The following is a 24,687-nucleotide window of genomic DNA, read 5'->3' on the forward strand; positions in this document are numbered from 1 at the left end:
CAGACCCAGCATCATGGTGACTCATTCTGCGCTATCACTTATTGGTCACTTATTGGCTTGAGAGCTGATCTTATCGCGAATAAGCCTCGCTGTGAGCAATACAAGGTGGCTTGGAGAGACCAGCAGGGATTATACGATCTAGACAAGAAAATCTGGAGTCATCGAGCAAATCGAGTGTCCGCATCTCGTATGGCTCGTCGGCCTGAGGCATATGCCAGCCTATCACCATGGCCTGAGCAATAATTCAAGCCAGTCATCGACCTCGACGAGATTAAAGTTACATTGTCGTGTCGAGTCATAGTCCCATACTATTCCATCGATGATGACGATACTATTGATGCCTGGAGGAATCCATCCAGTCTCTTTCTCTTTGTCATGGCAATATAAACCGCCAAAGTCATACACGGAAATGCCTATCCAACAGAGTCAAACACACAAATCCCAGTTATCGGCCGGGTGAACATGAACATGAACACGAACATGAACATGACCTTCCTCAGCGAAAACAATAACCCAGCTCTATCCGATCCACCACCCCATACACCCCAGCTGCATCACCCAAGGTGCCAGGACAAGAACAAGAACAAGAAGCAGACACCAAACAGCCACTTCCCCCCTCCTCGGCGTCGTCGGAACACCCAAGTTCAAGTTCCACCGTCTCTCCAAACCGCGGGATCCAAATCCCCTCGAAACACGACTACTTCACCTCCGGCTTCGCGTACCCTCCCTTCCTCGCACACTACGACATCTCCCCGCACCACTGGACCCAATTCACCCACGACCTCAATGAGGAGGTGAAGCTCTCCCCGCGACAATGGGCGACCACGGTCGCCAAGGGCGTGGGCGTCCTCGCGCTGGGCGGGATGATGGCCGGCGTGCTGGGTGCGATTCCAGCGGTCCTGGTAGCGCGCAAGGCGAGAAGGAATCGGGAGGAGAGGAATCTGATCATTGCTGCTTCGGAGAGGCCAGCGGAGATAGATGCAGATTCGGGGTCAAGACTTTCGAGGAAGGTTGAGCGGTGGAATGAGACGTTCTTCCGGCCGAGGGGGATTATGGTTCGGGTTGATCTCCCGTGGGAGGAGCTGGACGAGATGCAGGGGATGGAGGTGCTTATTCCTGCGGGGAGATATGCAAAGAGAGATGAGCAGGCTGTTAGAGAGGATGCGTCGCGAAAGGCGCGGATTGTGATTACTCCAGTAGATACAGATTCAGCCGTCAAATTCGTGGATTAAATGCAAAAAGAATTAAATAAATCCATTAACATGCGTTTCCACATCAACATGAGTCAGATAGATTATGTTTGAACGGGGGCTACAGCTACACCCTCGACTTGTCCACCGTCTCCTGGTGCGCCGCAGTCCCGTGCATCTCCTCCGCCATCTGCATCTTCTCCGACACCACCTGATCCCGCTCCTCGGCGTCCTTGTTTCCGTACAATCCGATCTTGTACCAGGGCAGCTCGAACAGGCGATCCATGCTCTCGAGGGACCGGCCGGCTGTCTCAGGCACACTGAGGAACACCCACACTCCACCGAGGATGGTCACCGCCGCGAAGCACCAGAACGTGCCCTTGGGCGTGATGCCGCCGTGGTCGGTGGACAGCAGCATGTTCGGCACGGCGCGCGAGTTGCCGTACTGGTTGGCGAAGTGCAGGGTCATGGCGATGGAGGTCGCCAGGGCACGGATGCGCAGCGGGAAGAGCTCCGCCGTGAGGAGGTACTGCATCGAGTTCCAGCCCAGCGCCCAGCCGAACCCGGAGACATAAATCATGGCGATGGCGCCGCGGCTGGCGGCCTGCTTTGACACCGGCAGGACAAAGTCGTCGACGATGCCCATCTCCGGGACGGAGGTCAGGAAGGCAGCGACGTAGATCATGGCGATGGCCTGCAGGGTGATACCGATGAGCAGGGCGCGTTTGCGGCCGATGACGTCGACCAGGAACAGGGCGCACGTGATGGCTGCGACGAGCTTGACGATACCAAACACACCGGTCACGAGGAGGCTCTCGTTGGAGCCGGTGATCCCGAGCAGCTTGAAGAGATCTGGGGCGTAGAGGGTGATGGAACCGGCGCCGGACCACTGCGAGAGGATCTGCGACATGACGGTCAAGTAAATGCGGTACAGGTTCCTCGGGACGCAAAAGGTCTCCTTGATGACGCCGAACCAGCCAGCGCCCATGGTGGCCTCGAGTTCGGCCTGGTGGGACTGCTCGATAGCGGTGATCTCCTGCACGACGTACTCGTGGTCTTCAGGGAGGTGTCGCACGCGCGCCAGATTGCGGATTGCGTGTTCGTATTTGCCCTTTTTGATCAGGAAGCGAGGGGACTCGTATTGCAGGAAGGAGAGGAGGAAGATCAGGCCGGCGAAGATGATGTGCAGACTGGTTGGCACTTCCTACGAGGATTGTCAGCTGCGATTCATTCTCAGGTAGTTGTCGGGCTCACTCACCCATCGCTTGTGTGTGTTGTCTCCGAGGTTAATCTGGCAGCCGTAATTGGTGAAATAGGCCAGGACGATCCCAAGATACACGAAACCAGTAAACACACAGGTACAGAGACCTCGGATAGACGCGGGAGCCTAGCCACGACTAGTCAGCGCTTGCATCAGACCGTATGCGAAGGTATACTCACAATCTCAGCGAGATACACCGGGCCCACCACGACAGTTTGTCCAACACCCAATCCTGCAATGAAGCGACCGGCATAGATGGCTGAAAGGTTTCCGTTTGCGCCCAAGAAGATGCCAATACCAAGAATCCACAGAAGACACAGCTGACGAGTAGCCCAGATACGACCGATGCGGTCACAAACGAGGAACGCGCTGCTCTGGTTAGTAAAGCTGCCCAAGCAGTACAAAAAATCTAGAACTTACAAGAGAGCACCACCGACAGAACCGATCTGCACCATCGCCGACACATTCGCCTTGATGTTCGTCTGTTCGACCTGGCTGTACTGGCTGTAGTGGATCGTCCGCTGGAAATCCTTCGAGTTGAAAGCGCCCGAGATCAAACCCTCATCCACACCCCGGGCAGCGCCCATAAGGCCGAATGAGAGAACCGCGAACCATAGCCTCCAGTTGAAGACTTCTTTGGGTTCGTTAAGGTTTCTCAACCGGAAGATGTTGACGGGTTTCTTTGGACCGCCTGCCATCGTCTCGTCCTTGCGTTTCTGAATACGGAGGGAGAGATGGGGAAAAAGAGTTGAGGAGTGTGATGGGACAAACAGGGATGGACAGACGATCCCTCCCCAGCTTTATACCCCATGCATGAACACTGCGGAGAAAACGTGGAGTAGAAGCGTGGGGTCCAAATCTCCGAGATCAGGACCAGGAAAGAAACTTTTGGTCGCATATCTGGCACGAAGATATCCCGGAAGTGGATGCATTGGTCCTTGCGGCTGGGATTCAGTGTCAGTGGCATTTTGGATTCTTTGGTTGAGAAACGGAGGGTGACCGACTGGGCCCATAAGGGGTGCCAAGATCGTGTGGTTTGTGCCTATTCTCTGGCCCATCTAAGGTTTACTCAAGAAGTCTGGAGTCGAGAGCTTGAGAGCTCTTGACTGCGCCAAAAGCCTTGTCCCACTCTCAGCATGAGGTCTATACTGTGTCTTGTATGTTGTGAGTGGTTTTCAAGAGAGACGAAATGCACTCAATAACTCACACATTCATCCTATTCATTCTCCTTTCTCAGTCACTTTGAGAAACAAATTTCAACGAACAAGTTCATGTCAGCGTCTTTGTGGCCTTCTCCGCATAATAAAGGCTCGGTCAAGTTCCGAAACACCACTGACAGCTTGGCGCTGGAAATGCCTCATGGGATCGGGATGCTTCAACTCTAGATTCACTCTAGACTCGGATCCGACTCGAAGTTCCGTTTCTCGGAAGTTCTAATGGTCTTGTTTGATTCGCCAGTCGCACAAGTACACGGCGAACTATTATCAGCATGAGCAGCATATCGGGCAACCTAGGAAAGCATTTGCCGGCTCTCAAATCATCCTCTCCCATCTGCAGTAGCCCCGCTGTGCCGGGTCAGTGCATACTCACTATACTACTATACAACGGGCCTGCGACAAAGGCGCTATTCGGTCCTTGTCCGAAGCGACGAGATGACGGCGTGACTAGTGTATCGAAATTTGACGCAATGATTCCACCGACGATCGCAAGAAAAGCATGGTTCGGACTTCGGCGTGTGCCTAGCCTGATTGGGCCGTCGGTAACTCGGTGTCTCCGAAGATTAGCCATAAGGATTGTGAGTTGTTGAAATTATTACTGGATGGTGCCTGCGACAAGCTGGGGTCTGGGGTTGAATTCTCCACTGGAGAGAGAGTGTCTCACTGCGGGGATGGCAATGGGGACGGGAAATTACGAAACCTCCGACTCTCATTGGTTTATCCCAATTGCCACATGGACAGGATGGCAACCAACCCATGGAAATTCGGTAGTAGGACTGTGGCTGACTAAGGGATATAATAGGTCTTGATAAACAGTCATATAGATAATTCTTATATAACCCATTGCCATCTCATAATACAACAAGAAGTCATTATTCAGTTGAGGCACCGTTGAGCGGACAAAGGTCACGAGGCAAACTATAGTTAAGCACAGACATCCTCTTACTCACGCCAGCGGAAAGCAGGATTGCGCCAGTCAAGATCCTGGATCTGCAACAGGGACAGACCGGCCAGAGCCTGGTCAACGTCAACCTTCTCGCGTCTCTTGTTATCCCACCGCATCCACCCCCAGAGCAATGCTCCAAGAATCATCGTCATGGACGAGGTGGCCAGGTTGAGACCGTTGCCAATATGATAATTAGGAGCGTCAAAGGGCAAAAAGGACCATGTCGAGATCAAGCCACCAATGTTACCCATCATCACCGTGGTTCCGATGGCCGATGACCGTGCAGTATCAGACACCACGTTGTTCGATGAATTCGCATTGCACAGAGCACCAAAGGCGAACGCTCCACTAGCGATCAAAAACGTCGCGCCGTAGCGGACCATGGCGTCAGTGCTGGCCAGGAACATGATGTACCCCGTCATCATCAGAGGGGGCCCAATCACGAAGAAGATCATGCGCCGGTCAAATCGCCAGCTGAGGAAAGGGAACAGCACAGTGAAGAACGCTCCGACAACATATGGAGGAACAGTGTGCAGCTGCTGGGACACCACGGTGTTGTGTGGGTAGATGGTCCTGACAATCGTGGGTGCGAAGAAGGCCAGGCCTTGGACGGTGATATTGTTGAGCAGGAAGATGAAAGAGGTGGCCAGCGTCACGGGGCTGAAGATACCGCGGAGCGTCTTAGCCTTATCGATCTTGTCCAGCACCTCCGTGGTTCCGACACGCTCCGACTTGACTCGAGCGATCGCCAGGTCCTTCTCCTCCTGCGTCAGCCAGCGAGCTGTCGCAGGCCGGTCGGTAAGAGTAAAGAAAGAAATCAACGCGAGACCGATGGTAATGATGCCCTCGATAGCGAAGATCATGCGCCATGTGTGCAGGCCGCCGAAATGATCCAGTGACAGAATGCCCGAAGCCAGCAGGCCACCGAACGCGCCGGCCAGCGGCGCCATGACAATATAAAGAGAGAGGCGGAAGGCAAGTTCACTGCGACGATACCACCGGGATAGATAGTAAGCGATGCCGGGCATCATACCCGCTTCAAACACACCGAGCAAGAATCTGACTCCTGACGCGGCGTGGATGTTGTGGACAAATGCCGTGCCAAGCGAGCAGATGCCGAAGCCCAGCGTGATGGCGGGGAGGAACCAGCCCGGGCCAATCCACTTGCAGGCCATATTGCAAGGAATCTCAAAGACAATGTAACTGATGTAGAAGATGGATAAGAGGGAATTGTAGTCGTACCCCTTCATGCCGAGGTCTTTCTCAAACCCGGCGAGCTTGGCGTTACCTGAGACAGGATCGTTAGTTAGACCGTGTACGATAAGAAGTGGAGGAATAACATACCAATATTTGCTCTGTCAATGAAGCAGAACAGATAAAGAAGCGAGACAGTAGGAACGATGTAGAGATCAATCTTCAGTCGAAGGCGAGATTCCGCCGCACGGTCGAATTCGACCAAGGCTCGACCATATTGGTCCGTTGCAACCTGACCACGGCTGGCGGCCTCACGAGCTGTTTCATGGGCCAGAGTCGCTTTGAGTTGGGAAATACCCTTTTCCTCCGCCATGACTTGCGAAAGATTACGGTTTCCGGACTCGGAAACAATCAAGATGAAAGGCGTCGGAACCTGTCAAAGATTGACGAGGATGTTGATCACTGCGACAATGAGCTACCCAGAATTTATGCAGCAGCGGTGATTTATAGCTTGATCTCACGTCGGATACGAGTCTCGACTCTGATCTGCCGAAATGTCAGGACGGGAGTGACTGTCGGAAGAGCGTGGGGACAGAATCTGGAATCCGGGGTCATCGAGATCTGTAACGTGTGGGGTAGAGCTAATGATCAGAGCTGGTTCAGTGTACGTCAAACCTCAAATGGACGAGTCATTGTCACGCAGGTTGAAGAGACGGCATAGCTTAGCGGTAGTCAGACGGCAGATACCAGGGTGAGACAAGCTGACAAAGCTCAAGAAGCCGAGGTGTTGACGGTGGGAAAAATCATACATGCACCTGCCGTCCCCGTACTGTTTTGGTAATTCATGGTCCATAATTCCACCTAGTCGCTTGGCACAACCACATCTTGTCAACCACGCACTGGCTGTCTGGCGTGCAGACCACGGTTGGTGGTCTTGGTAGACAGAATATGAGCGAATGAGCCGCGTAGCATCCCCTCTCCAAGGAAACCTGCGACCAATCCAATGGTTCCGGCCATATTAACGTTTTAGCGATGTTTCTTGGCCCTCAGCTGGTGTCCAATCTGGATCCAACCGCCAGACAATCCCTCACTTCACGAGAACTCAAATGTAGCCTTGGCAAGTGCCAAGGCCGAAAATGAGTATTCAGCTTGGGCAACTTTATGCGAGGGAGGTATTACTGTGGGCTTGAACGTGTGAGTTAGCACAAGCCACTTGTCTTTGAGGGTGAGGACTGCAAACTTAAATGGACAAACAAACCCCCTCACGCTGGCATTAACAGAGGACGAGAAAGGCACTGTGAGAGCAACAAAACACAAGGCGCCATCATAGAGCTCAATAATATACACTCACTTGCATACTCCTGTAACTGTAAGCAGATTGAGGGCCATAGTGCCGAATCACAGGATGCTTATGCGAGAGTCCAGGAGGTGGCGCTGGTCAAAAACACCGTGACGCTTAGCCGGCCAAAGCGCGTGACTTGGCAAGCATTCACTTTCTCCCCGCGCTCCAGCTCCAGCTCTCGCTTCTTCTCCCCACAACCCCGGAATTGAGTTATGGACTATTTATTGATGGAGTGACCAATGACAATAAAACATTGGGAAGCACCAAGTGTGGGATGTGGGGAAGAGGTCGTTTCGACGATGAAGTTGAATGAATCGGCTAATTGGCGGCTGCAACCAAAACAAGAGCTTGGGAAGGCGTGATTTTCCATCCTAAAAGGAAAACTCGAGTGAATAGCAAGTGAATGGCACTGATCTCTCTTATTCAACAGGCAGCTGGAATAAATTCATTGGTTTGGTGATTTATGAGGCAAATCATCCTCACCAAACATTCCTCGCCGAACTTGGTCCATCCATTTCTCGGCCTATACTCAACAGTCACTGTCACTTTTACTCGCGAGTGGTGCGCTGCTGTGAGCTTCTCATGCCTAGTCGAAAGATACAGACTCTGCATCAGTATGAAAGTCTTATCATATCCTGTCTCACTGCCAAGGTGCCATAGCACCCAAGCTCTTCGCGTCCTCACTTCGAATAGAATCCCGTCCCCCCAGCCGTGCCAAGGAGGCGAGGCATGCCTTGGCATCTTCGAATTTACTGGTTGGGACAGGAAAAGATCAGGAAAAAAGCGATAAAGTAACCTCTCTATCATCCTTGACGCATGAGTCGAGTCAGGTATCGCACGCAGACTCTCCTGATTGAATCAAGTCTCCGAATTGCGGAGTACCGTTCTCCTCTTCATCCTTGCCCGCACATCCAGTCTGGCATTAGACACACGATCTCCTTGCTAAATCAGTCTCTCCGAAGAACGGAGTACTCTTCTCCTTATCATCCTTGACCTGAGCATGGAGCCAGGCATCAGATGCAGGTTCGCCAAGCTGAATCAAGTCTCTCCGAAGTACGGAGTACTGTCAATCCTCATCACATTAGGTATCCTTCTCCGTTACGGTATCTGCTCCATTCAAAAAGGCCTGCCTAGATCGCTGAGGCGTAACTGTCTGAGTCAACCACCAGGCATGGGCGTACAGGCTCAGTCTAGTTTCTTCAGCTGAAATTCTATGAGCGATTTGCTAAGTCGCTATATTCTAGTCTATGCATCTGCAGAATGAATTTTTGCTCTTATGGATAGCTTGCGATCCCGCCTGCATGAATGGAGTATGGAGAGGACGAGAGGTCATGGAGTCATGGCTATTGCCTGGTGGGATAGTCCGCGAGAAGCAATAGACGAGGCCTCCCCTGCTCTTTTAGCATAGCTAACCCTCTCGTAACGCTCTAAGTGTTATTAAGCTGGGATAGAACGTCGCGGAGCGTCTTCTCACCTCAGTCTCGATGTTGTAGCAAAACAGCGTGGGGGACAAAATCGGAAATACGGACTAGTCACGTGACGTAAATCCGAAATTTTCTCCAGTGACGTATCCGAAGGACAAAGCAACGAGAACAACTTGCCCCTTAGGGTCCGGTTATTTCAGTTACTTTATTGAATGGCTGAAACCCTTCAATCAGGCGAGCCATCCGGTTGGCGAATACCCAAGGCTTGTCAAGAATGCAGAAAGCGAAAGATCAAGTGTAATGGAGTCAACCCCTGCAAGACCTGTCGGGTGCGGAACACTCCATGTGTCTACCGGGATGTGATCCGGCAGCGCAAGAAAAAGAAGCATGGCGCCGTAGACGAGGGCCTGGCTTCCCGTGAATCTACGCGCTCTGAGCTTGGTACACAGCGGCCATCCTCATCGCTGCCCCAGCCGTTAGGCCGCCGAAACAAATCAGCCAGCTATACTTTCCACAACAGTGTTTCAGCAACGCACATGGCATCTCCGTCATGCAAGGTGCAACTGTACTATGGACCGACGTCCCATTTCACTCTTATGCATGAGATTTACCGGGGCTTGGTTTCGAATCAAACCACTCATCCCGAGGAGCCGCAGGGCGAAGTCGAAGAGGCTGGGGCTGGGCTTGATATGTTCAGTGTTCGGGGCATCTTCTTCGGTACTCCAGCCGAGACGTATGATCCCAATAAGGGGATTAGTACTACAGTCGCACCCGTGATGTTCTTGCCGTATGAGCTCGCCAGAATATTCCTGCAAAGATTTTTGTCAACGCTGTACCATCTGGTACCGTTCTGGGCCAAAGAGCTTTATGAGCGCCAGCTAGAACACTTGTATCTCCCTTCCTCTGGTACCGGCTCTGACACCTGTGCCAATTCCATCTTACTGATGGCTTTGGCCATGGGCTCCCTGGGCACACAGCATTATCGCTGGGGAGATATTCTGTTCGAGCGGGTCAAGGCGTCTTGTCCTTCCTGGGACGACGTGGTTAATCTCGAGACTATACAGCTGTCATTGATGATGATAAGTATATTCTGCCCTCGGTGGTGTAAGTTTTATGCCTGACGCTTGGTTAGCACGCCCATTTTCAAACGGAGCAAGGTCGCCCAAACTCTTCCTTTCTCTATCTGGGCACAGCTGCGAGGAAGGCCATCTCAGCTGGCTTGCACAAGGAATCACCAACTGAGGGAGGAGAGGGTAGGGAAATAGTGGAGCAAAGACGATTGACCTTTTGGTCCTTGTTTTTCTACGAGACGTCCGTCCTCGGTCACTGATTCTGCTTTTGTAAACTGGTCTGCTGACGGCTTATTAGCTGGATTTGCTTTCACCTTGGCCGCCCAAGCTCGCTCTCGTCGAGGGACGTTGGCATTGCTCCTCCCAAGGATCCATTCATTCTCATTCTTAAACACCTCACAAACGTCATGGCTCGTTCGGCAAACGAAATTTACGGCCGACCACACGACTCGTTGCTGCAAATGTGGAAGCTGGCCAGATCCATCTCAGAAGACCTTCGTTGTTACGACGAGAAAATGAAGCTTGCTCTCGGGTTTGGGCTTGACAAATGCCCCCAGCCGGGTGATGTCGGAGTTCGGCAGGCCATTCTCATAACTTGTAAGTCATTGATATGCAGAGTAATGGACGGACAAGCTTAAGAAATATAGTATACTATCACACCATCCTTTTGACATTTCGACCGTTCTTGATCTTTCGCGGGCGATGGCAGCGCGATACCAAAAAGTCTTCTTCCGAGACTGGGCCCAACGCAACTAAACGTCCGACGGAAATGCCGGCGTGGCTGAATGAGGCGTGCGACCACGCGGTCCACGCTGCGTGCAGAACTCTCCATCATTTATGTGAGGCTGCTATCGTCAATGAATTTGTTCGGGTATGCTTTCCCCGTATGCAAACACCGGATTTCTATACATATCGGAGCTCAAAAAGTCGTTAGGAACTTCGCTATCATGGCTTCTTCGTGACCAGTGCCTGCTTTGCACTTATTTACGACTTCATGTATAATGAGAAAGTTGCTCCTACCCACCTTCCATGGGTTCACGTGGGCATCCAATGTCTTGGAGCCATGCGGCCGGGAGATCCCATCACAAGCTCTATTTCGGCTATACAAACTGTCCTGAAGAAACTGCACCCGTCATATGAATGGGTGCCACCTGGACCTGTCCAGGGTCGGGCATATGCACCAAACCCTATGGGCCCGGCATCATCTCACCCCTATGCTAGTGGAGTCGCATCGAGCCAGACAAATCCTATGCGAGAAGCTTTCCCTGGTGACACATTTCTGGGAGGGTACCTTCCCACAATGCCAAACATTCAAGTCAACCCGCTTCAGAGCGATATCCCGGAGGCCTCTGCTAGTGTTGGGAGCAGCGAGGACCTCCCGGATTTCAATCTGTCGGACTTGGGATGGGATTTTGACTTTTCCACAATGGATCTTGAAGCGTTTTTCTCTATCCAACCGACTATGAACCCTTCGCAGACACTTTAATTCCGGCCGGATTAAGCGATTCACAGTATAGCTGCTGATCGCTGGCTTTGGCTTTACTACGCCGTCGTATAGACTTTCACTTCTGGTCCACCTCGGAATGCCGATACCACCCTGAAACACATGCAATGCTACCGTTCGCTGGGTAATCTCCGCTTTGTTTGAGGATAAACCTTGTTTGTCTAAGGCTAAGGACTCTTCTGCGAACTATTGCTATCTGAGCTCCATTCTGAGAAGGTAAATATTCTGTCCTCCATGGCTGAGACGGGGAGCAGTCTGCTGGTTTCGACCACCGAGATATCATCATAAGCCCGGTCGAATATTGAGAGGGAAATGGACCAGGTTTCGCCTACAAGATCTTATTGTTGTCGGGATTCCCCCGGTATCTTTCCAATCCGGAGAATTTGAGCCTGTTGATCAATGTCTCTATCTGAGCCGAGGTTCAGGATCCCGAGATGAGGTCATACACTTTTTAGCCATGTATGAAACTTGGATTACGAATCTACTTTTTGTATTCCGAGCAAGTTGCTTAGACTGGACAACAATGAAACTTGTCCTACCTTGTTTCAAGAGTTCAATTTCGCTTCTCAAGCACAATTAGCCTTAGCAGGTATGGATTTCAGTTTAAGACCAACTTTTATAGTGTTACCTCTGGTACATTCGTCTCATCTGTCGGCCCATGGAAGAATATATATCCATGACACTCATACAAAATTAGGGAAAATTCACTACAATTTAGATCTGGTCAAGTTGATATCCAGAGTAATATCTTCCACGTTAACGTTCTCTTCTACCGTGAATATACGCCCCATGTTCTGTGGAATAAATCTCCAGTCGACGCTTTGAATCGGTCGCCCACCACTTTCCGCATGCAGCACCTCCCTCGCAAAAAGAGTATCTCCGGACCGATCCACGGCCCATTACAAGGAGGATGCTGGAACCAAACATTCTACCTTACCTTACGCCGTAGGAGTAATTGCACTGACGGTGATGGATGGCATCTCTCTGGTCGAACCAAACCATCGAATGTATCGATCTGCGACCATCTGTCCTTGTCTCCCTCGCACTTCTTCTCCAGGCAGGGAAGAAACAACACGATTAGATGGCTAACGTTACTCATGCTTGATCCTTTCCGTTATTAAAGGATCGTAAGGCTGAATGTCGGGATCATACTGCCCGACAAATTTCGGTCTTGGCTGTGAGATTCGGAAAATTTACTTAGCAGCAGGGTGACATTAGACGAGACGGAACCATGGACGAATGCTGAAGTCAGCGATCGACCGGAGCCATCCGTGAGCACAACAAATGGGTCAACGGCCAATGACACCGTGTACTGGATTGCCTGGTCTACCTAGCTATCTGCTGACTGTTTTCTTGTCCATGGTCTAGACGACCGGAGATATTTTCCCCCACAGTTTGACCGGGATTTGAGCTCTTCATCAGTTCCCCCAAATTTTCCGACATGTACTCTGTACATTCTTGGTGACAGCTCGCTGTGCTTTTGCCATTCTGCGTCGATCTCTGATCACCGAACAAGCTTGTATGACCAAGTCTAGGATGCGTCGCTAACTCGATCATGCCACTGTCGGGCTCTGCGGTATCACCTCTGCTGAGCACTGCACAAGGAACGGTCCTAGAGCAGGACGAGTATGTCTCATGCTTCATTTTGCGTTGAACGAGTCTTTTTACTGACTGAATAGGGTTCGTTCGTTTCACTCTCAGGATGGAATCAACGAGCCCATCGAGGCAGCTAGTGCACGAGGTACAATCCACAAGCGAGACAAGTCAAGTTCAGCGGCTTCCTTGATCGCTTACGCACAATTGGCGACGTATCGGTTCGGCTGTAGCCGGTCGTTTGTGATTCGTTTTGAGCGAGGACAGGCAAATATCATCGCGGAAGCATTACCTTCTCTCCTGTTAGATGGAGAGGGCGGGGTTGGTGTTGACGAGGGTCACTGGCAAGCAAAGGTGTTGAGCCTGCGCCTGGCTGAGGCTCATGTCGTCGATACTCCCAACGTTATTGCCAACAGCACCCGATGTGTCATCCGTGATCTCGCGCAGGACAATCATTATGACAATCAGGAGATCCGGTTCTTCGCAGCGGTCCCGATTCATGATGTGAACAAAGCTACTATTGGCGCTGTTTGTGTAGTGGATAAGACGCCGCATCTGAATTTTGGAGACAGCGAGGTCGCAAGCATGCAGGAGATCGCTGATCTGGTTGCTTGTAACATCAAGGATAGCTCGGCTGAAGAGCACCATCTTCAAGCAGAGCGGCTCATCAATGGTCTGACCACTTTCGTCAGCGGTCAAGTCGTTCCTGAGCTTGAGCAAAGCTATCACTTCAAGAGACGGCCATCATACCTTCCTGGTATCGATGATCTTTCGCTCTCTGAGAAATGTAGCGTGGGCTCGCCACAATACACGCATATTCAAACGCCGGGGACTCCGCCAAACCAGTTCTTCTCAAGAATCAACGGAAGGAGAAATTCGGTGACTGTTATCGAGGGAAGCACTGTATCCCGCTCACTGTCGCTTTTGTTCTCCCGTGCTAGTGCTTTACTTCAGAAATGTATGGAGCTGGACGGCGTGCTTTTTCTGGACGCCACTCGGAGTAACTCTCGAAGGTTGGTCTCGCCTGACACTGCTCGTCATCATTCTAACGTCTCTAGCTCCTGCTCTCCTAGCATGAGTGACCTGGAAATACTCTCCAAGGACGGCGATTCTTGCATCAACTCTCCGGGCCTATCCTCAGCCGGCCCTTGGCGAGAGAGGGTATGCGAGCCTTTGGGCTGTGCGTCATCGGGATCTGCAAATCGCTGTACCTCGCAGTATTCGATCTCAGAAGGCCTACTGCATGACTTGTTTGCCGCGTACCCAAAAGGAACCATCTTAAATACCAGCACCCTCGTTGACTGTACTAGTCAGAAATGTGGTCATGGCACGGATGCAAAGGGATCGCGTCATCACGCGATCATCCTTCGTCTGGTACAAGACCTTCCAGAGGCCAGTTCACTCCTTTTTCTCCCAATGTGGAACTGGAATACGTCGCGCTGGCTGGCTGGCGCCCTCTTGTGGACATGTGACAGTCAACGACCTTTTGAACAAACCGATCTGTTCTATGTCAAGGCCTACGGTGACGCCATTGTCTCAGAAGCGGCTCAAATGGACTGGCAGGCGACGGAAAAGTCCAAATCAGATTTATTATCGTCCGTCAGCCATGAGCTAAGATCACCACTCCATGGCATGCTTGCCAGTGTAGAGCTGTTGCATACCACAGATCTTCAACCGGCTCAGCAGGATATGCTCACGATGATTGAAACCTGTGGCCTGACACTGATGGATACGCTGAATTATTTGTAAGTTGGCAGCCCTGCTGCAGGATCTCACTAACATCCGTGCAGGTTGGATTTTACGAAAATCAATAATTTGACCAGTGCGGACGCAAAAAATGACGGGGATACTGAGACCTCTCTCGCCGATCTAACATGCGAATTCGATTTAGACACACTGGTAGAGGATGTGGCGGACACCCTGTATGCAGGTCATCGGTCCTTGATTAATGCTTCCCAAGTCGCCGGTCGGTACCTGCCTAGCGGGCCAACGTTGGGAATTAGATCTGCCAAGGGCACCGAGAATGCCACAGAATCGAACGACTTATCAGTGATTGTGCGGGTTGAGCCAGGAGACTGGAAAGTGCGATCCATTCCTGGCGGATGGAGACGAATTGTCATGAACCTGCTCGGCAATGCATTCAAGTTCACCAAGTCTGGCTTCATTGAGGTCACCCTCGCCAGGAAGATCGAGAGAACTGGCGGCACGAAGAGAGTGTATGCTCATTTCACAATCACAGATACCGGCTGTGGCATCTCTCCGGAGTACCTGGAGCACAGATTATTCCATCCATTTACCCAAGAGAACATCCTGACGGAAGGGGTTGGCCTGGGACTAAGTATTGTCGACCGAATAGTGACAAATGCGGGTGGCCAGATTGACGTGAAGAGTACCGTCGGTGCTGGAACTCAATTTGACGTGTACCTTCCAGTTGAATTCGTTGATACGCTGGAGGAAGGTGCTTCCGAGCAAGAGCAGCCACAGAGCGTGTCGGTCTCTCGAGTTAGTCTGATCGGACTGAACGTATTTTCCAATATGCAGAAGTCAAGCCGAAGGCTGAGTGTTGACGCGAAGAGGAGGCTGTCAGTTCGCAGTGCACTGAGTAATGCAATCCTCAGCCAGCCTGGCTGGACAGTCTCCTTTGCCGACACCTTGTCTCAAGCGAAGGGCGATATTGGTATTATCGAGGAGAGCAGTCTGGCTGAGATGGCAGAACTAGAGCAAATCACTACGGACCTGAAGGCACTGGTCATACTAGGACAGTATGGTAGTAGCCTATCAGTCGATCCTGCTACGAAAGACCTGGATGTGGTCTACGTTCCTCAACCGTAAGTCGCACCAAAGTCTGAGGAAGAGTGAAACTAACAGGATAGACTCACGCCTCGAAAGATTATTGGCGCACTGCATACACTTTCCAGCTTGCCGGAAGCATCGGAACAGATCGGTAGTGCCGATAGTATGCCACATCGTCAGCGCAGCTTATCGGAAGCTTTTGCCCTGGCAAAACAGACCGAGTCACCACCGGTGGTGGAGGAATCCGTAGACGAGTTCCGTGGCTCGACACCCAAGGCCTCAAAAACGATCGATCGTCATGTCCTGATTGTGGACGATAATGACATCAATATCAAAATATTGGCTACTTTTATGCGCCGCATCGGCTGCAGCTATGAGACAGCGAATAACGGACTCGTGGCGCTGGAGAAGTACCAGCAGGCCCAGCAGGCCCAGCGCCAGTTCAACTATGTCCTGATGGGTAGGTTGCGTCCTTTGAGAGTTATGATCCAGCTAACAGCTATAGATATTTCAATGCCAGTTATGGACGGGATAATCTCCACAAGCAAGATTCGAGAGTACGAGGAGGAGAATTCCCTTCCTCGGGCTGCCATCATGGCCGTGACCGGAGTCGCGTCGGCGACAATGCAGCAACAGGCATTTGCCGCGGGGATCGATGATTATCTTGTGAAACCTCTTTCACTGCGTGATTTGAAACGAGTGATGAATATTGCATGATGACTTTGCCAGCAAATTGTGCAAGTTATATATCACAGCTTCAATACAAAAGTCTTCCACATCATTCGCCAATACACCAATACTCCAATAGTATATTAATACTCAAGATAGCTAACAACCGTGACTCCCTTCCGTCGCCGGGTCCGCACACCCATTGGGACACACCTTCGCATGTCCCACATCGCCCGGATTCTTGCAGTGGAAAAGCACATTCTTCACATCCGCAGTCTCCAGGCCCTCCGCCTTGAGAACAGCCTTGAGGTCCGCCTCGGTAAAGCCTGCATCTATTAGCCCTGCCATCCCATATGGAAGCGTGAAAGACAGGAAAGAATACCCTTATCAGCAATGAGCTTATTAGCGCAGTAATCGAAACTAGGCGTGCAGGTTTTTGCGCCTAGGGCCGCGCCGGCGAGCGCGAGGAGGAAGAGGATTGTATTCATATTGGATTGTGGGTGTTTGTCTGAGAGTGAGAAGGGGAAGGGGGATTCATGTACATCTCTAAGTGTTTGTTGTAAGTCGGACCTCCTATTTTGAGGTATTTATCTGGACTGGAAATGATTGGAATGTGGTCGGGGTGGCTGGCATGGATGACGGCGCGTGGCATGTGGATTGTGCGTTCATACGTACGTACTGGGCTTCAGATTGATCTGGATCTTGTGCGAGCTACAGAACCGATATGTGGAATGTTGATCCGTCTGAGTATGATGTACCTCTCTAGAGTCGAGAATATGGTTTGGGGAGAATGCTTTCATTGCAATATTTTCTGTGGTATGACCGTTCACGCTGAAAGGATCTATTCTGCATAGGGGTTCCATCTCTCTCGAGACAGTCTATTACCAAGACACGGATTAATGCAATCGCAACGTAGCCAACCCCCCATCAACAACAACCTGCTCCCCCGTGGTGAAGCTCGCCTCAAACCCCAAGAACACCACAGCCTTAGCCACTTCCTCCGGCTCCGCAATCCTGCCCATCGGCGTACTCTTCACCCCCTGCCCCTCAAACTCCACCAACTCTTCCTTCGACGCGCCCACAACCCCCATCGTGGGCGTCCTCACGAAACCAGGCGACACCGCATTCACGCGCACCTGCTCTCCCACCAACTCCGCCGCCAGCGTCTGCACAAGCGAGTGCACCGCCGCCTTGGACGCAGCGTACACGCTCATACCGGGGAACCCCATCTGATTAGCGACAGAGGTGGTAAACACAATCGCGCCGCCGGGTCTAACCATCGGCGCGAGTTTCTGCGCGGCGAAGAACGCGCCAAAGACGTTTGTGTCGAAGGTCCGGCGGAAGGAGGACTCCGAGACGTCTGCGAAAGGCTCAAGCGCGGCGTACCCGGCATTAACGAAGAGGAGGTCGATTGTGCGGCCATTCCCGAAGAAGGACGAGGCTGTCTCGACGAGAGTGTCGATAGATGCTAAAGAGGTAATGTCGCAGGAGATGACTTTGGCGGCTGGGCCGAGCTGGGCTTGCGCGGAGCGGATGGGGTCTGGGCTGCGGCCGGTGACGAGGACTTTGGCGCCCTGGGAGTGGAGGAGCTGGGCGGTTGCGAGGCCGATACCGTGGCTGCCGCCGATGATGAGGGCTGTTTTGTTTGCGTAGGACATTGCAGACATGCACTGTGTGGTTGTTGGGCTGAGGTTGAGTGAGTTGGACTCTTCGAGCACCGTTTGGAACTATATATGCTTCTTCTCTTGCCATTCGACTGTGAACAGTACAACTTGCTGACCAATTCTGTATTTCTAAGCATCGATCGTAGATATTGACTGTCTTCATGATATAAGATGGCGCTCGTATTCCTCCTTGGCTACTTGGCATACTGGAGTTTTGTGAGTCACTCTCGCTCAAGGGTATGAATTATTATAAATCAGCGTAATATGTGGGCTGACAAATCAGTGAAGCAATCCAGTCTGTGAAGAGATATGATCCCACGAGGTATTTGGCGCTATGGGATACTGGATACGTGATGGTCGTTTGCTCTCCGGTGGGGTGCCAGATGTCCCGTATACCGATACGATGTCAACGCGTTTGGCCGAGCCAATAATTACATCCTTCAGATGAGATATAGCCTGGAGAGTCTCATACTATGTACCTCAGAAGCGGTAGGACAGCAGGGTGAAGTCAACGCGAAGTATGACCTTGAACGACCAAGTCAATCCTGGTCGCGAGCGTGAATCCGGCAAGCCTCACGTACCTAGGCTAGTATGTATCCTATTGTGCCTATAGGCTTGATTTCCCTCAGCAGTATTCTATCTGTCATGAGCGATTCGCTATTGACTGCTGTGCTGGGTGGCAGGCCACTACTCCGATGACCCTCTATCCGGGGATGACATGTTAAGCTTGTGGCCGTCGGCATTATGGAACGACCCAGAATTCTCTCATGGATCAGGTACTAAATATGGACAAGCCAGACTAACCCAATCCCACCAGGTCTCTCACTTGACAGCTACACTTAAGACAACACCCGAATCCGTTGCCGACTACTCCGTACAGACAGCCGTTTTCCGGCATTAGCCACGGAATTCAAGGAAGACAAGGCCAGCAAAGTGGGCCAGCTTGATCAAGCTTGTAGCTTCAAGCTCTAGAGCTTTAATACGGTTGAGAATCCTTCCCTGTGGTGGAGATCCTCGTTAGTCTCAGGGCTTGATGAGAAATATATCCGACGCTTCGGCATGCCGAGGAGAGGGGAAATTTGTGATTGGCGGAGATCTCTGACAATGGGACCCGGATTTGCGGATATGACTCGGGTCTATGGATTTACGGGTTTAATCTGATACGCATGAAACAGACATTGTATAAATAGTTGGAATGGAACGAATTAGCTCTGGAGAGCTGTATCCGTGGTCGAGTTGTTTTCTTTGAAAGGTTAAGCAGATCGTGCAGAATGGAGACGCCTTCATCCGGCACGATTGACCTCGAACACGGTGACCGAGGGCTACGGAAGCGACTAACCCTCACGTTTCGGAATGTCAGTGTCCATGTCAGGGCGCCGGATGCCGCCCTGGGTGATACGCTTCTCTCCGTGGCTGATCCGCGGCAGTACCTTGGTTTTCTGAAAGGGAGTCGGCCAAAGAGGGTATGTAGAGACTGTTGTTCCAAGGCAAATGCTAACGGAATAGACTATCCTGAAAGAAGTCAGTGGGCAGGTCAAACCAGGCGAGATGGTAAGTTGACCCCAAATGTGGTGCGAATGCAGCTGACTCCCACCGTCAGTTGCTGGTCCTCGGTCGTCCCGGATCAGGATGTACCTCGCTTCTGCGTGTCCTTTCCAACGACCGCGAATCCTTTGACGAAGTCGTCGGCGAAACCCGATATGGAAGTATGGACCACATCGCTGCGAGACGCTTCCGGCAGCAGATCATGTTCAACAATGAGGACGACGTGCATTTCCCCACGCTGACGGTTAACCGCACAATGAAGTTCGCGCTGCGGAACAAGGTGCCGCGGGAAAGGCCGGAGGGCCAAGGATCGAAGGAGTTTGTGCAGGAGCAGCGGGACAGTATCCTCACTGCGCTGGGCATCCCGCACACGACGAAGACGCTGGTGGGAAACGAGTTTATCCGCGGTGTCTCTGGTGGTGAACGAAAGCGGGTGTCGCTCGCCGAGGTGATTGCCGGACGGAGCCCGATACAATTCTGGGATAACCCGACCCGGGGCCTCGACTCCAAGACGGCTGTTGAGTTCGCCCGGCTGCTGCGCTTCGAGGCGGACGTTAACCAGAAGACGATGGTGGCTACCATGTACCAGGCTGGCAACGGGATCTACAACGAGTTCGACCAGGTTTTGGTTCTGGCCGATGGACGGGTGGCCTACTACGGACCACGCGCCCTGGCAAGGAGCTACTTTGAGGATATGGGCTTCGTCTGTCCGAAGGGAGCCAATATCGCTGATTTTCTGACCTCCGTAACGGTGCTCACTGAGCGCATTGTCCGGCCCGGGATGGAGGACAAGGTTCCCAACACCGCGGAGGAATTCGAGGCCCGCTACCGCCAGAGCGATATCTATCAGAAAGCAATGGAAGGATTTGACCCGCCGGAGAAACTCACGCACGAAGTGGATGAGCTGACGGCCGCCGTGGCCAGCGAGAAACGCAAGCGGCACCTCCCTCGGAGCCCAAGTGTCTATACCACGAGTCTGTGGGAGCAGATACAGGCGTGCACCATCCGTCAGTTCCAGATTATGGCAGGAGACAGACTGTCCCTCATCATTAAGGTGGTATCAGCCATCCTGCAGGCCCTGGTATGCGGAAGTCTATTCTACAACCTCAAAGACGACAGCTCTTCCATCTTCCTGCGCCCGGCGCGCTGTTCTTCCCAGTTCTCTACTTCCTTCTCGAGTCCATGTCCGAGACGACCGCCTCGTTCATGGGCCGGCCCATCCTCTCCCGCCAGAAGCGGTTCGGGTTCTACCGGCCGACGGCCTTCTGCATCGCCAACGCCATCACCGACATCCCAGTAGTGCTGGTGCAGGTCTCCTGTTTCTGCATCATCCTATACTTCATGGCCGCGCTACAGATGGACGCCGCTCGGTTCTTCACCTATTGGATCATCGTCATCGCCAACACACTGTGCTTCATGCAGATGTTCCGCGCCGTCGGCGCGCTCTGCAAACGATTTGGAAACGCATCCAAAATCACCGGGCTGCTGTCGACCATTTTCTTCGTCTACGGAGGTAAGCTCACTTCCCTTTTTTTGTTTTTAAGAATGTCACTAACGGTGTAGGCTACCTCATCCCATACGAGAAAATGCACGTCTGGTTCCGCTGGATCTTCTATCTCAACCCTGGCGCTTACGCCTTCGAGGCCCTCATGGCTAACGAGTTCGTTGGTAAATCGCTGCAGTGCGTGCAGCCGGACTATATCCCCTATGGGGATGGATATCCCGGCTCGGAATCGCCGTACCGGGGGTGCTCGATCCCGGGCAGCGAGGGCGACACGATACTCGGAGCGGAGTATATCCACGCGCAGTATAGTTACTCGTGGCATCATATCTGGCGGAGCTTCGGGGTCATCGTCGGCTTCTGGATGTTCTTCATCGTTTTGACAGCGCTGGGGCTTGAGTTGCTTAATAGCCAGGGCGGATCGTCCGTGTTGCTGTACAGGCGGGGAAGCCAGAAGACAAAGTCGGAAGACACTCCGACCCCGGTGCAGGAGGCCGCGCTGGCGTCGCATGTCAACCAGTCGACCTTTACCTGGCATGACCTCGACTACCACGTCCCCTACCAAGGACAGAAGAAGAAGCTCCTGGATAAGGTGTTTGGGTTCGTGAAGCCCGGGAACCTGGTTGCGTTGATGGGGTGTTCCGGTGCGGGAAAGACGACGTAAGTAATTGTTCTCACTGCATGGAGTCAGCGTAGTTAACGAGACAGGCTTCTTGATGTTCTGGCCCAACGCAAGGACAGCGGCGAGATCTACGGATCGATTCTGATTGACGGCCGGCCGCAGGGAATCAGTTTCCAGCGTACAACGGGATACTGCGAGCAGATGGACGTGCACGAGGCAACGGCCACGGTCCGGGAAGCTTTGGTCTTTTCGGCGCTGCTGCGCCAGCCGGCTCATGTTCCGCGGGAGGAGAAACTGGCCTACGTAGATCACATCATTGATCTGTTGGAGCTGCGCGATATCGGTGACGCGTTGATTGGAGGTAGGTACCCTGCCAATACTGTCGACGCATGCTGACGCTGAGACAGTCCCCGGCGCCGGGTTGAGCATTGAACAGCGGAAGAGAGTAACCCTCGGGGTGGAACTCGTTGCGAAACCTAGCCTTCTGTGAGTGTGATAGTCATGTGAAAAGAGCAATCTAAAGTTGTGGCCTCAGGTAAAATTGCTGACAGCAGCGTTTGCGTGCGCATTAGCTTCCTGGATGAACCTACCAGCGGTTTGGACGGGCAGTCCGCGTACAATATCATCCGATTCCTAAGGAAACTAGTCGACGGCGGCCAGGCAGTGCTGTGCACAATCCATCAGCCCTCCGCAGTGCTGTTCGAGGCCTTCGACTCGCTCCTGCTGCTCGCTCGCGGCGGAAAGATGGCGTACTTTGGCGAAACAGGCAAAGACTCGCAGATCGTCCTGGACTACTTCGCCCGACATGGAGCCCCGTGTCCTCCTGATGAGAATCCAGCTGAGCACATTGTCGAGGTGATCCAAGGCAACACGGACAAGCCCATCGACTGGGTGCAGGTGTGGAACGAGTCAGGGGAGAAGCAGCGTGCGCTGGCCCAGCTGCAAGAGCTCAACGCCCGCGGCAAGTCAGACACCGGCTACGTCGAGGACACGGCCGACTACGCAACGTCGAAATGGTTCCAGTTCACGATGGTGACGAAGCGGCTGATGGTGCAACTGTGGCGGTCGCCAGACTACGTGTGGAACAAGATTATCTTGCATGTGTTCGCGGCGTTGTTCAGCGGGTTCACCTTCTGGAAGATCGGCGACGGCACGTTTGACCTGCAGCTGCGGCTGTTTGCCATATTCAACTTCATTTTCGTCGCGCCGGGGTGCATCAACCAGATGCAGCCGTTCTTCCTGCATAACCGGGATATTTTCGAGGCGAGAGAAAAGAAGGTACCCGTCGCATCCCTACTCCTTGACCCCTATTTGTCAACAGTGCTAAAGTACTAACAGTCCAAAATCTACCACTGGCTCGCCTTCATCGGCGCGCAGACTGTCTCCGAAATCCCCTATCTAATCCTCTGCGCCACCCTCTATTTCGCCTGCTGGTACTTCACCGCAGGATTCCCCACCACGGCCAGCATCTCAGGACACATGTACCTGCAGATGATCTTCTACGAGTTCCTGTACACGTCGATCGGACAGGGGATCGCGGCGTACGCGCCCAACGAGTACTTCGCGGCGGTGATGAACCCCGTGCTGATTGGCGCGGGGCTGGTCAGCTTCTGCGGCGTCGTGGTGCCGTACTCGCAGATGCAGCCGTTCTGGCGGGACTGGCTGTACTATCTCGATCCGTTCACGTATCTGGTTGGCGGGCTGCTGGGTGAGGTCCTCTGGGATGTGCAGGTGCGCTGTGACCCGTCTGAGCTGGTGCGGTTTAGTGCGCCGGTGGGCCAGACGTGTGGGGAGTACATGGCTGCGTTTCTGGCTGAGAAGCCGGGGTATCTGGTTGATGGGAATGCGACGGCTTGTGAGTTCTGCCAGTATTCGACTGGGGCGGACTATGCAAGGACGTTTAATTTGAAGGAGCGGTACTACTCTTGGAGAGATGTAAGTCTTTCCCTTCCCCTGTTCCGGATGACAAGAGAAGATACTGACGACGCAGACCGGGATTACGGCGCTGTTTTGCATTTCGAGCTATGCGATGGTGTTCCTGATGATGAAGTTGCGGAGCAAGAAGACCAAGAGTGCGCGGTCGGAGTAGACAACCTTCTAGACAATGTATATAGACAAAAGATCATATAGACAAGATGAAATCTATAAATATAGACAAGAGGTGATAATACAACTATAACCTCATCCGCGCAGCCGCCGGCGTGCGCACCCGCGCAACATCCACCAACCTGCCGAGAATGACATACTCCAGCTTCAGCTTGATGCTATACACAAACACCTTAAGGGTAACCTGAAAGGTAAAGAAGCCGAGATACTGCACAACCACGACCGAGACATCCAACGCCATAATAACCACATTGATGACGATCAACTGGACAAGGACGACCCGCGAGCGACGATCCGCATCCATCTTCAGCAGCGGCACCGCCTTGTAGATATACAGCCCCGAGAGTAGCAATTCCTGCAAACAGAAGCCAACAAGCTGCACGCGCTCCATGACATCGAACGCGGTGGCCACGCCATTGGACCCGGGCAGGGCGTTCGTCGCAAACTCCAGCGCCCCGCAGGAGATGTGCAGCACGGCCCCGTCCACGATGATAAGGTATAGCAAGGCTTTCAAGACGCGTCGGTTATCAAGCACCAGATTCAGCCGCGACCAGAGGACGAGCGACTGCCCCGTGACCATTCCCGACCAGCCGACATCGAGGATGGCGATTTCGAGAAAGTAGTTTGTGAAGGTGATGCTGTAGATCTTGAGGACGTAGCCGAGGCCGAAGGGGATGATGCAGAAGGAGGCCACGAGAAGGGACCAGAAGTAGGGGCCGGAGTAGCGCTTGAAGGTGTTGAGGCAGAGGACGATCAGGTCGAGGGCGTTGCACCAGGCGACGGCGATGAAGGTTGGGTAGACATAATGCTCGACGATCGGGGAGGAGAGGTGGTGGTCGAGCCCTAGATCTGTCGAGGTGGTATTGAAGGTCGGCATGAAGCCATGCCAGAGGGAAACGGAGAGAGGAAAAGTGGAGATGAGAATGGGGATAAAAAACGGGGATCTGGAGTTGGTTATCAACAATTTCTGGGGCTCGTCTCCCCTTCGGTACCGACCAGCCAATTGCGTCATGGCAGTTGATCCTATGGGGCTGATAAAGTGTTGT

The 24,687-nt window shown here is 52.6% G+C and overlaps 10 protein-coding genes across 10 annotated transcripts; 5 read left to right on the forward strand and 5 right to left on the reverse strand.

Annotated features, from left to right (window-relative positions):
• Positions 1-551: 551 nt before the first annotated feature.
• On the forward strand, positions 552-1,232 carry P174DRAFT_446088 (uncharacterized protein; the record flags this gene model as incomplete). The annotated part of the gene is made up of 1 exon (XM_024828496.1): positions 552-1,232. A coding segment is annotated over one exon (681 nt), but the record flags the coding sequence as incomplete, so codon positions are not given.
• An 85-nt stretch (positions 1,233-1,317) lies between these two features.
• Positions 1,318-3,149, reverse strand: P174DRAFT_464738 (putative MFS quinate transporter; the record flags this gene model as incomplete). The annotated part of the gene is made up of 4 exons (XM_024830441.1): positions 1,318-2,394; positions 2,449-2,577; positions 2,631-2,820; positions 2,872-3,149. The coding sequence occupies 4 exons, from the start codon at positions 3,147-3,149 to the stop codon at positions 1,318-1,320; spliced, it is 1,674 nt and encodes a 557-aa protein (XP_024677612.1).
• A 1,358-nt stretch (positions 3,150-4,507) lies between these two features.
• P174DRAFT_455228 (putative MFS transporter) lies at positions 4,508-6,503 on the reverse strand. The gene is made up of 2 exons (XM_024829299.1): positions 5,959-6,503; positions 4,508-5,902 (listed from the first exon to the last, which is right to left on the reverse strand). Exons 1-2 carry the CDS (start codon positions 6,179-6,181, stop codon positions 4,611-4,613), a joined length of 1,515 nt encoding a protein of 504 aa, XP_024677613.1. The 5' UTR covers positions 6,182-6,503; the 3' UTR covers positions 4,508-4,610.
• Positions 6,504-8,053: 1,550 nt separating this feature from the next.
• P174DRAFT_61666 (uncharacterized protein) lies at positions 8,054-8,407 on the forward strand. Its single transcript, XM_024832406.1, has one exon. It carries the CDS (start codon positions 8,151-8,153, stop codon positions 8,355-8,357), a length of 207 nt encoding a protein of 68 aa, XP_024677614.1. The 5' UTR covers positions 8,054-8,150; the 3' UTR covers positions 8,358-8,407.
• A 379-nt stretch (positions 8,408-8,786) lies between these two features.
• Positions 8,787-11,130, forward strand: P174DRAFT_379354 (Zn(II)2Cys6 transcription factor; the record flags this gene model as incomplete). The annotated part of the gene is made up of 5 exons (XM_024822906.1): positions 8,787-9,617; positions 9,707-9,885; positions 9,943-10,241; positions 10,292-10,515; positions 10,579-11,130. The coding sequence occupies 5 exons, from the start codon at positions 8,787-8,789 to the stop codon at positions 11,128-11,130; spliced, it is 2,085 nt and encodes a 694-aa protein (XP_024677615.1).
• Positions 11,131-12,486: 1,356 nt separating this feature from the next.
• On the forward strand, positions 12,487-16,307 carry P174DRAFT_61702 (hybrid sensor histidine kinase/response regulator). Its single transcript, XM_024832407.1, has 6 exons — positions 12,487-12,774; positions 12,828-13,754; positions 13,800-14,486; positions 14,532-15,569; positions 15,615-15,994; positions 16,040-16,307. Exons 1-6 carry the CDS (start codon positions 12,704-12,706, stop codon positions 16,249-16,251), a joined length of 3,315 nt encoding a protein of 1,104 aa, XP_024677616.1. The 5' UTR covers positions 12,487-12,703; the 3' UTR covers positions 16,252-16,307.
• A 55-nt stretch (positions 16,308-16,362) lies between these two features.
• P174DRAFT_379311 (uncharacterized protein) lies at positions 16,363-16,691 on the reverse strand (the record flags this gene model as incomplete). The annotated part of the gene is made up of 2 exons (XM_024822899.1): positions 16,363-16,529; positions 16,586-16,691. 2 exons carry the CDS (start codon positions 16,689-16,691, stop codon positions 16,363-16,365), a joined length of 273 nt encoding a protein of 90 aa, XP_024677617.1.
• A 408-nt stretch (positions 16,692-17,099) lies between these two features.
• On the reverse strand, positions 17,100-17,861 carry P174DRAFT_464743 (putative short chain dehydrogenase; the record flags this gene model as incomplete). Its single annotated transcript, XM_024830442.1, has 1 exon — positions 17,100-17,861. One exon carries the CDS (start codon positions 17,859-17,861, stop codon positions 17,100-17,102), a length of 762 nt encoding a protein of 253 aa, XP_024677618.1.
• A 1,277-nt stretch (positions 17,862-19,138) lies between these two features.
• Positions 19,139-23,624, forward strand: P174DRAFT_425567 (putative ABC multidrug transporter; the record flags this gene model as incomplete). Its single annotated transcript, XM_024825300.1, has 10 exons — positions 19,139-19,330; positions 19,374-19,418; positions 19,468-20,493; positions 20,532-20,925; positions 20,976-21,573; positions 21,622-21,896; positions 21,943-22,021; positions 22,108-22,813; positions 22,874-23,470; positions 23,526-23,624. The coding sequence occupies 10 exons, from the start codon at positions 19,139-19,141 to the stop codon at positions 23,622-23,624; spliced, it is 4,011 nt and encodes a 1,336-aa protein (XP_024677619.1).
• Positions 23,625-23,653: 29 nt separating this feature from the next.
• On the reverse strand, positions 23,654-24,569 carry P174DRAFT_446096 (uncharacterized protein). Its single transcript, XM_024828497.1, has one exon. The coding sequence runs from the start codon at positions 24,516-24,518 to the stop codon at positions 23,709-23,711; it is 810 nt and encodes a 269-aa protein (XP_024677620.1). The 5' UTR covers positions 24,519-24,569; the 3' UTR covers positions 23,654-23,708.
• Positions 24,570-24,687: the final 118 nt, after the last annotated feature.

Source organism: Aspergillus novofumigatus, assembly GCF_002847465.1.
Source record: "Aspergillus novofumigatus IBT 16806 chromosome Unknown P174scaffold_11, whole genome shotgun sequence".
NCBI classification, from domain to species: Eukaryota; Fungi; Ascomycota; class Eurotiomycetes; order Eurotiales; family Aspergillaceae; genus Aspergillus; species Aspergillus novofumigatus.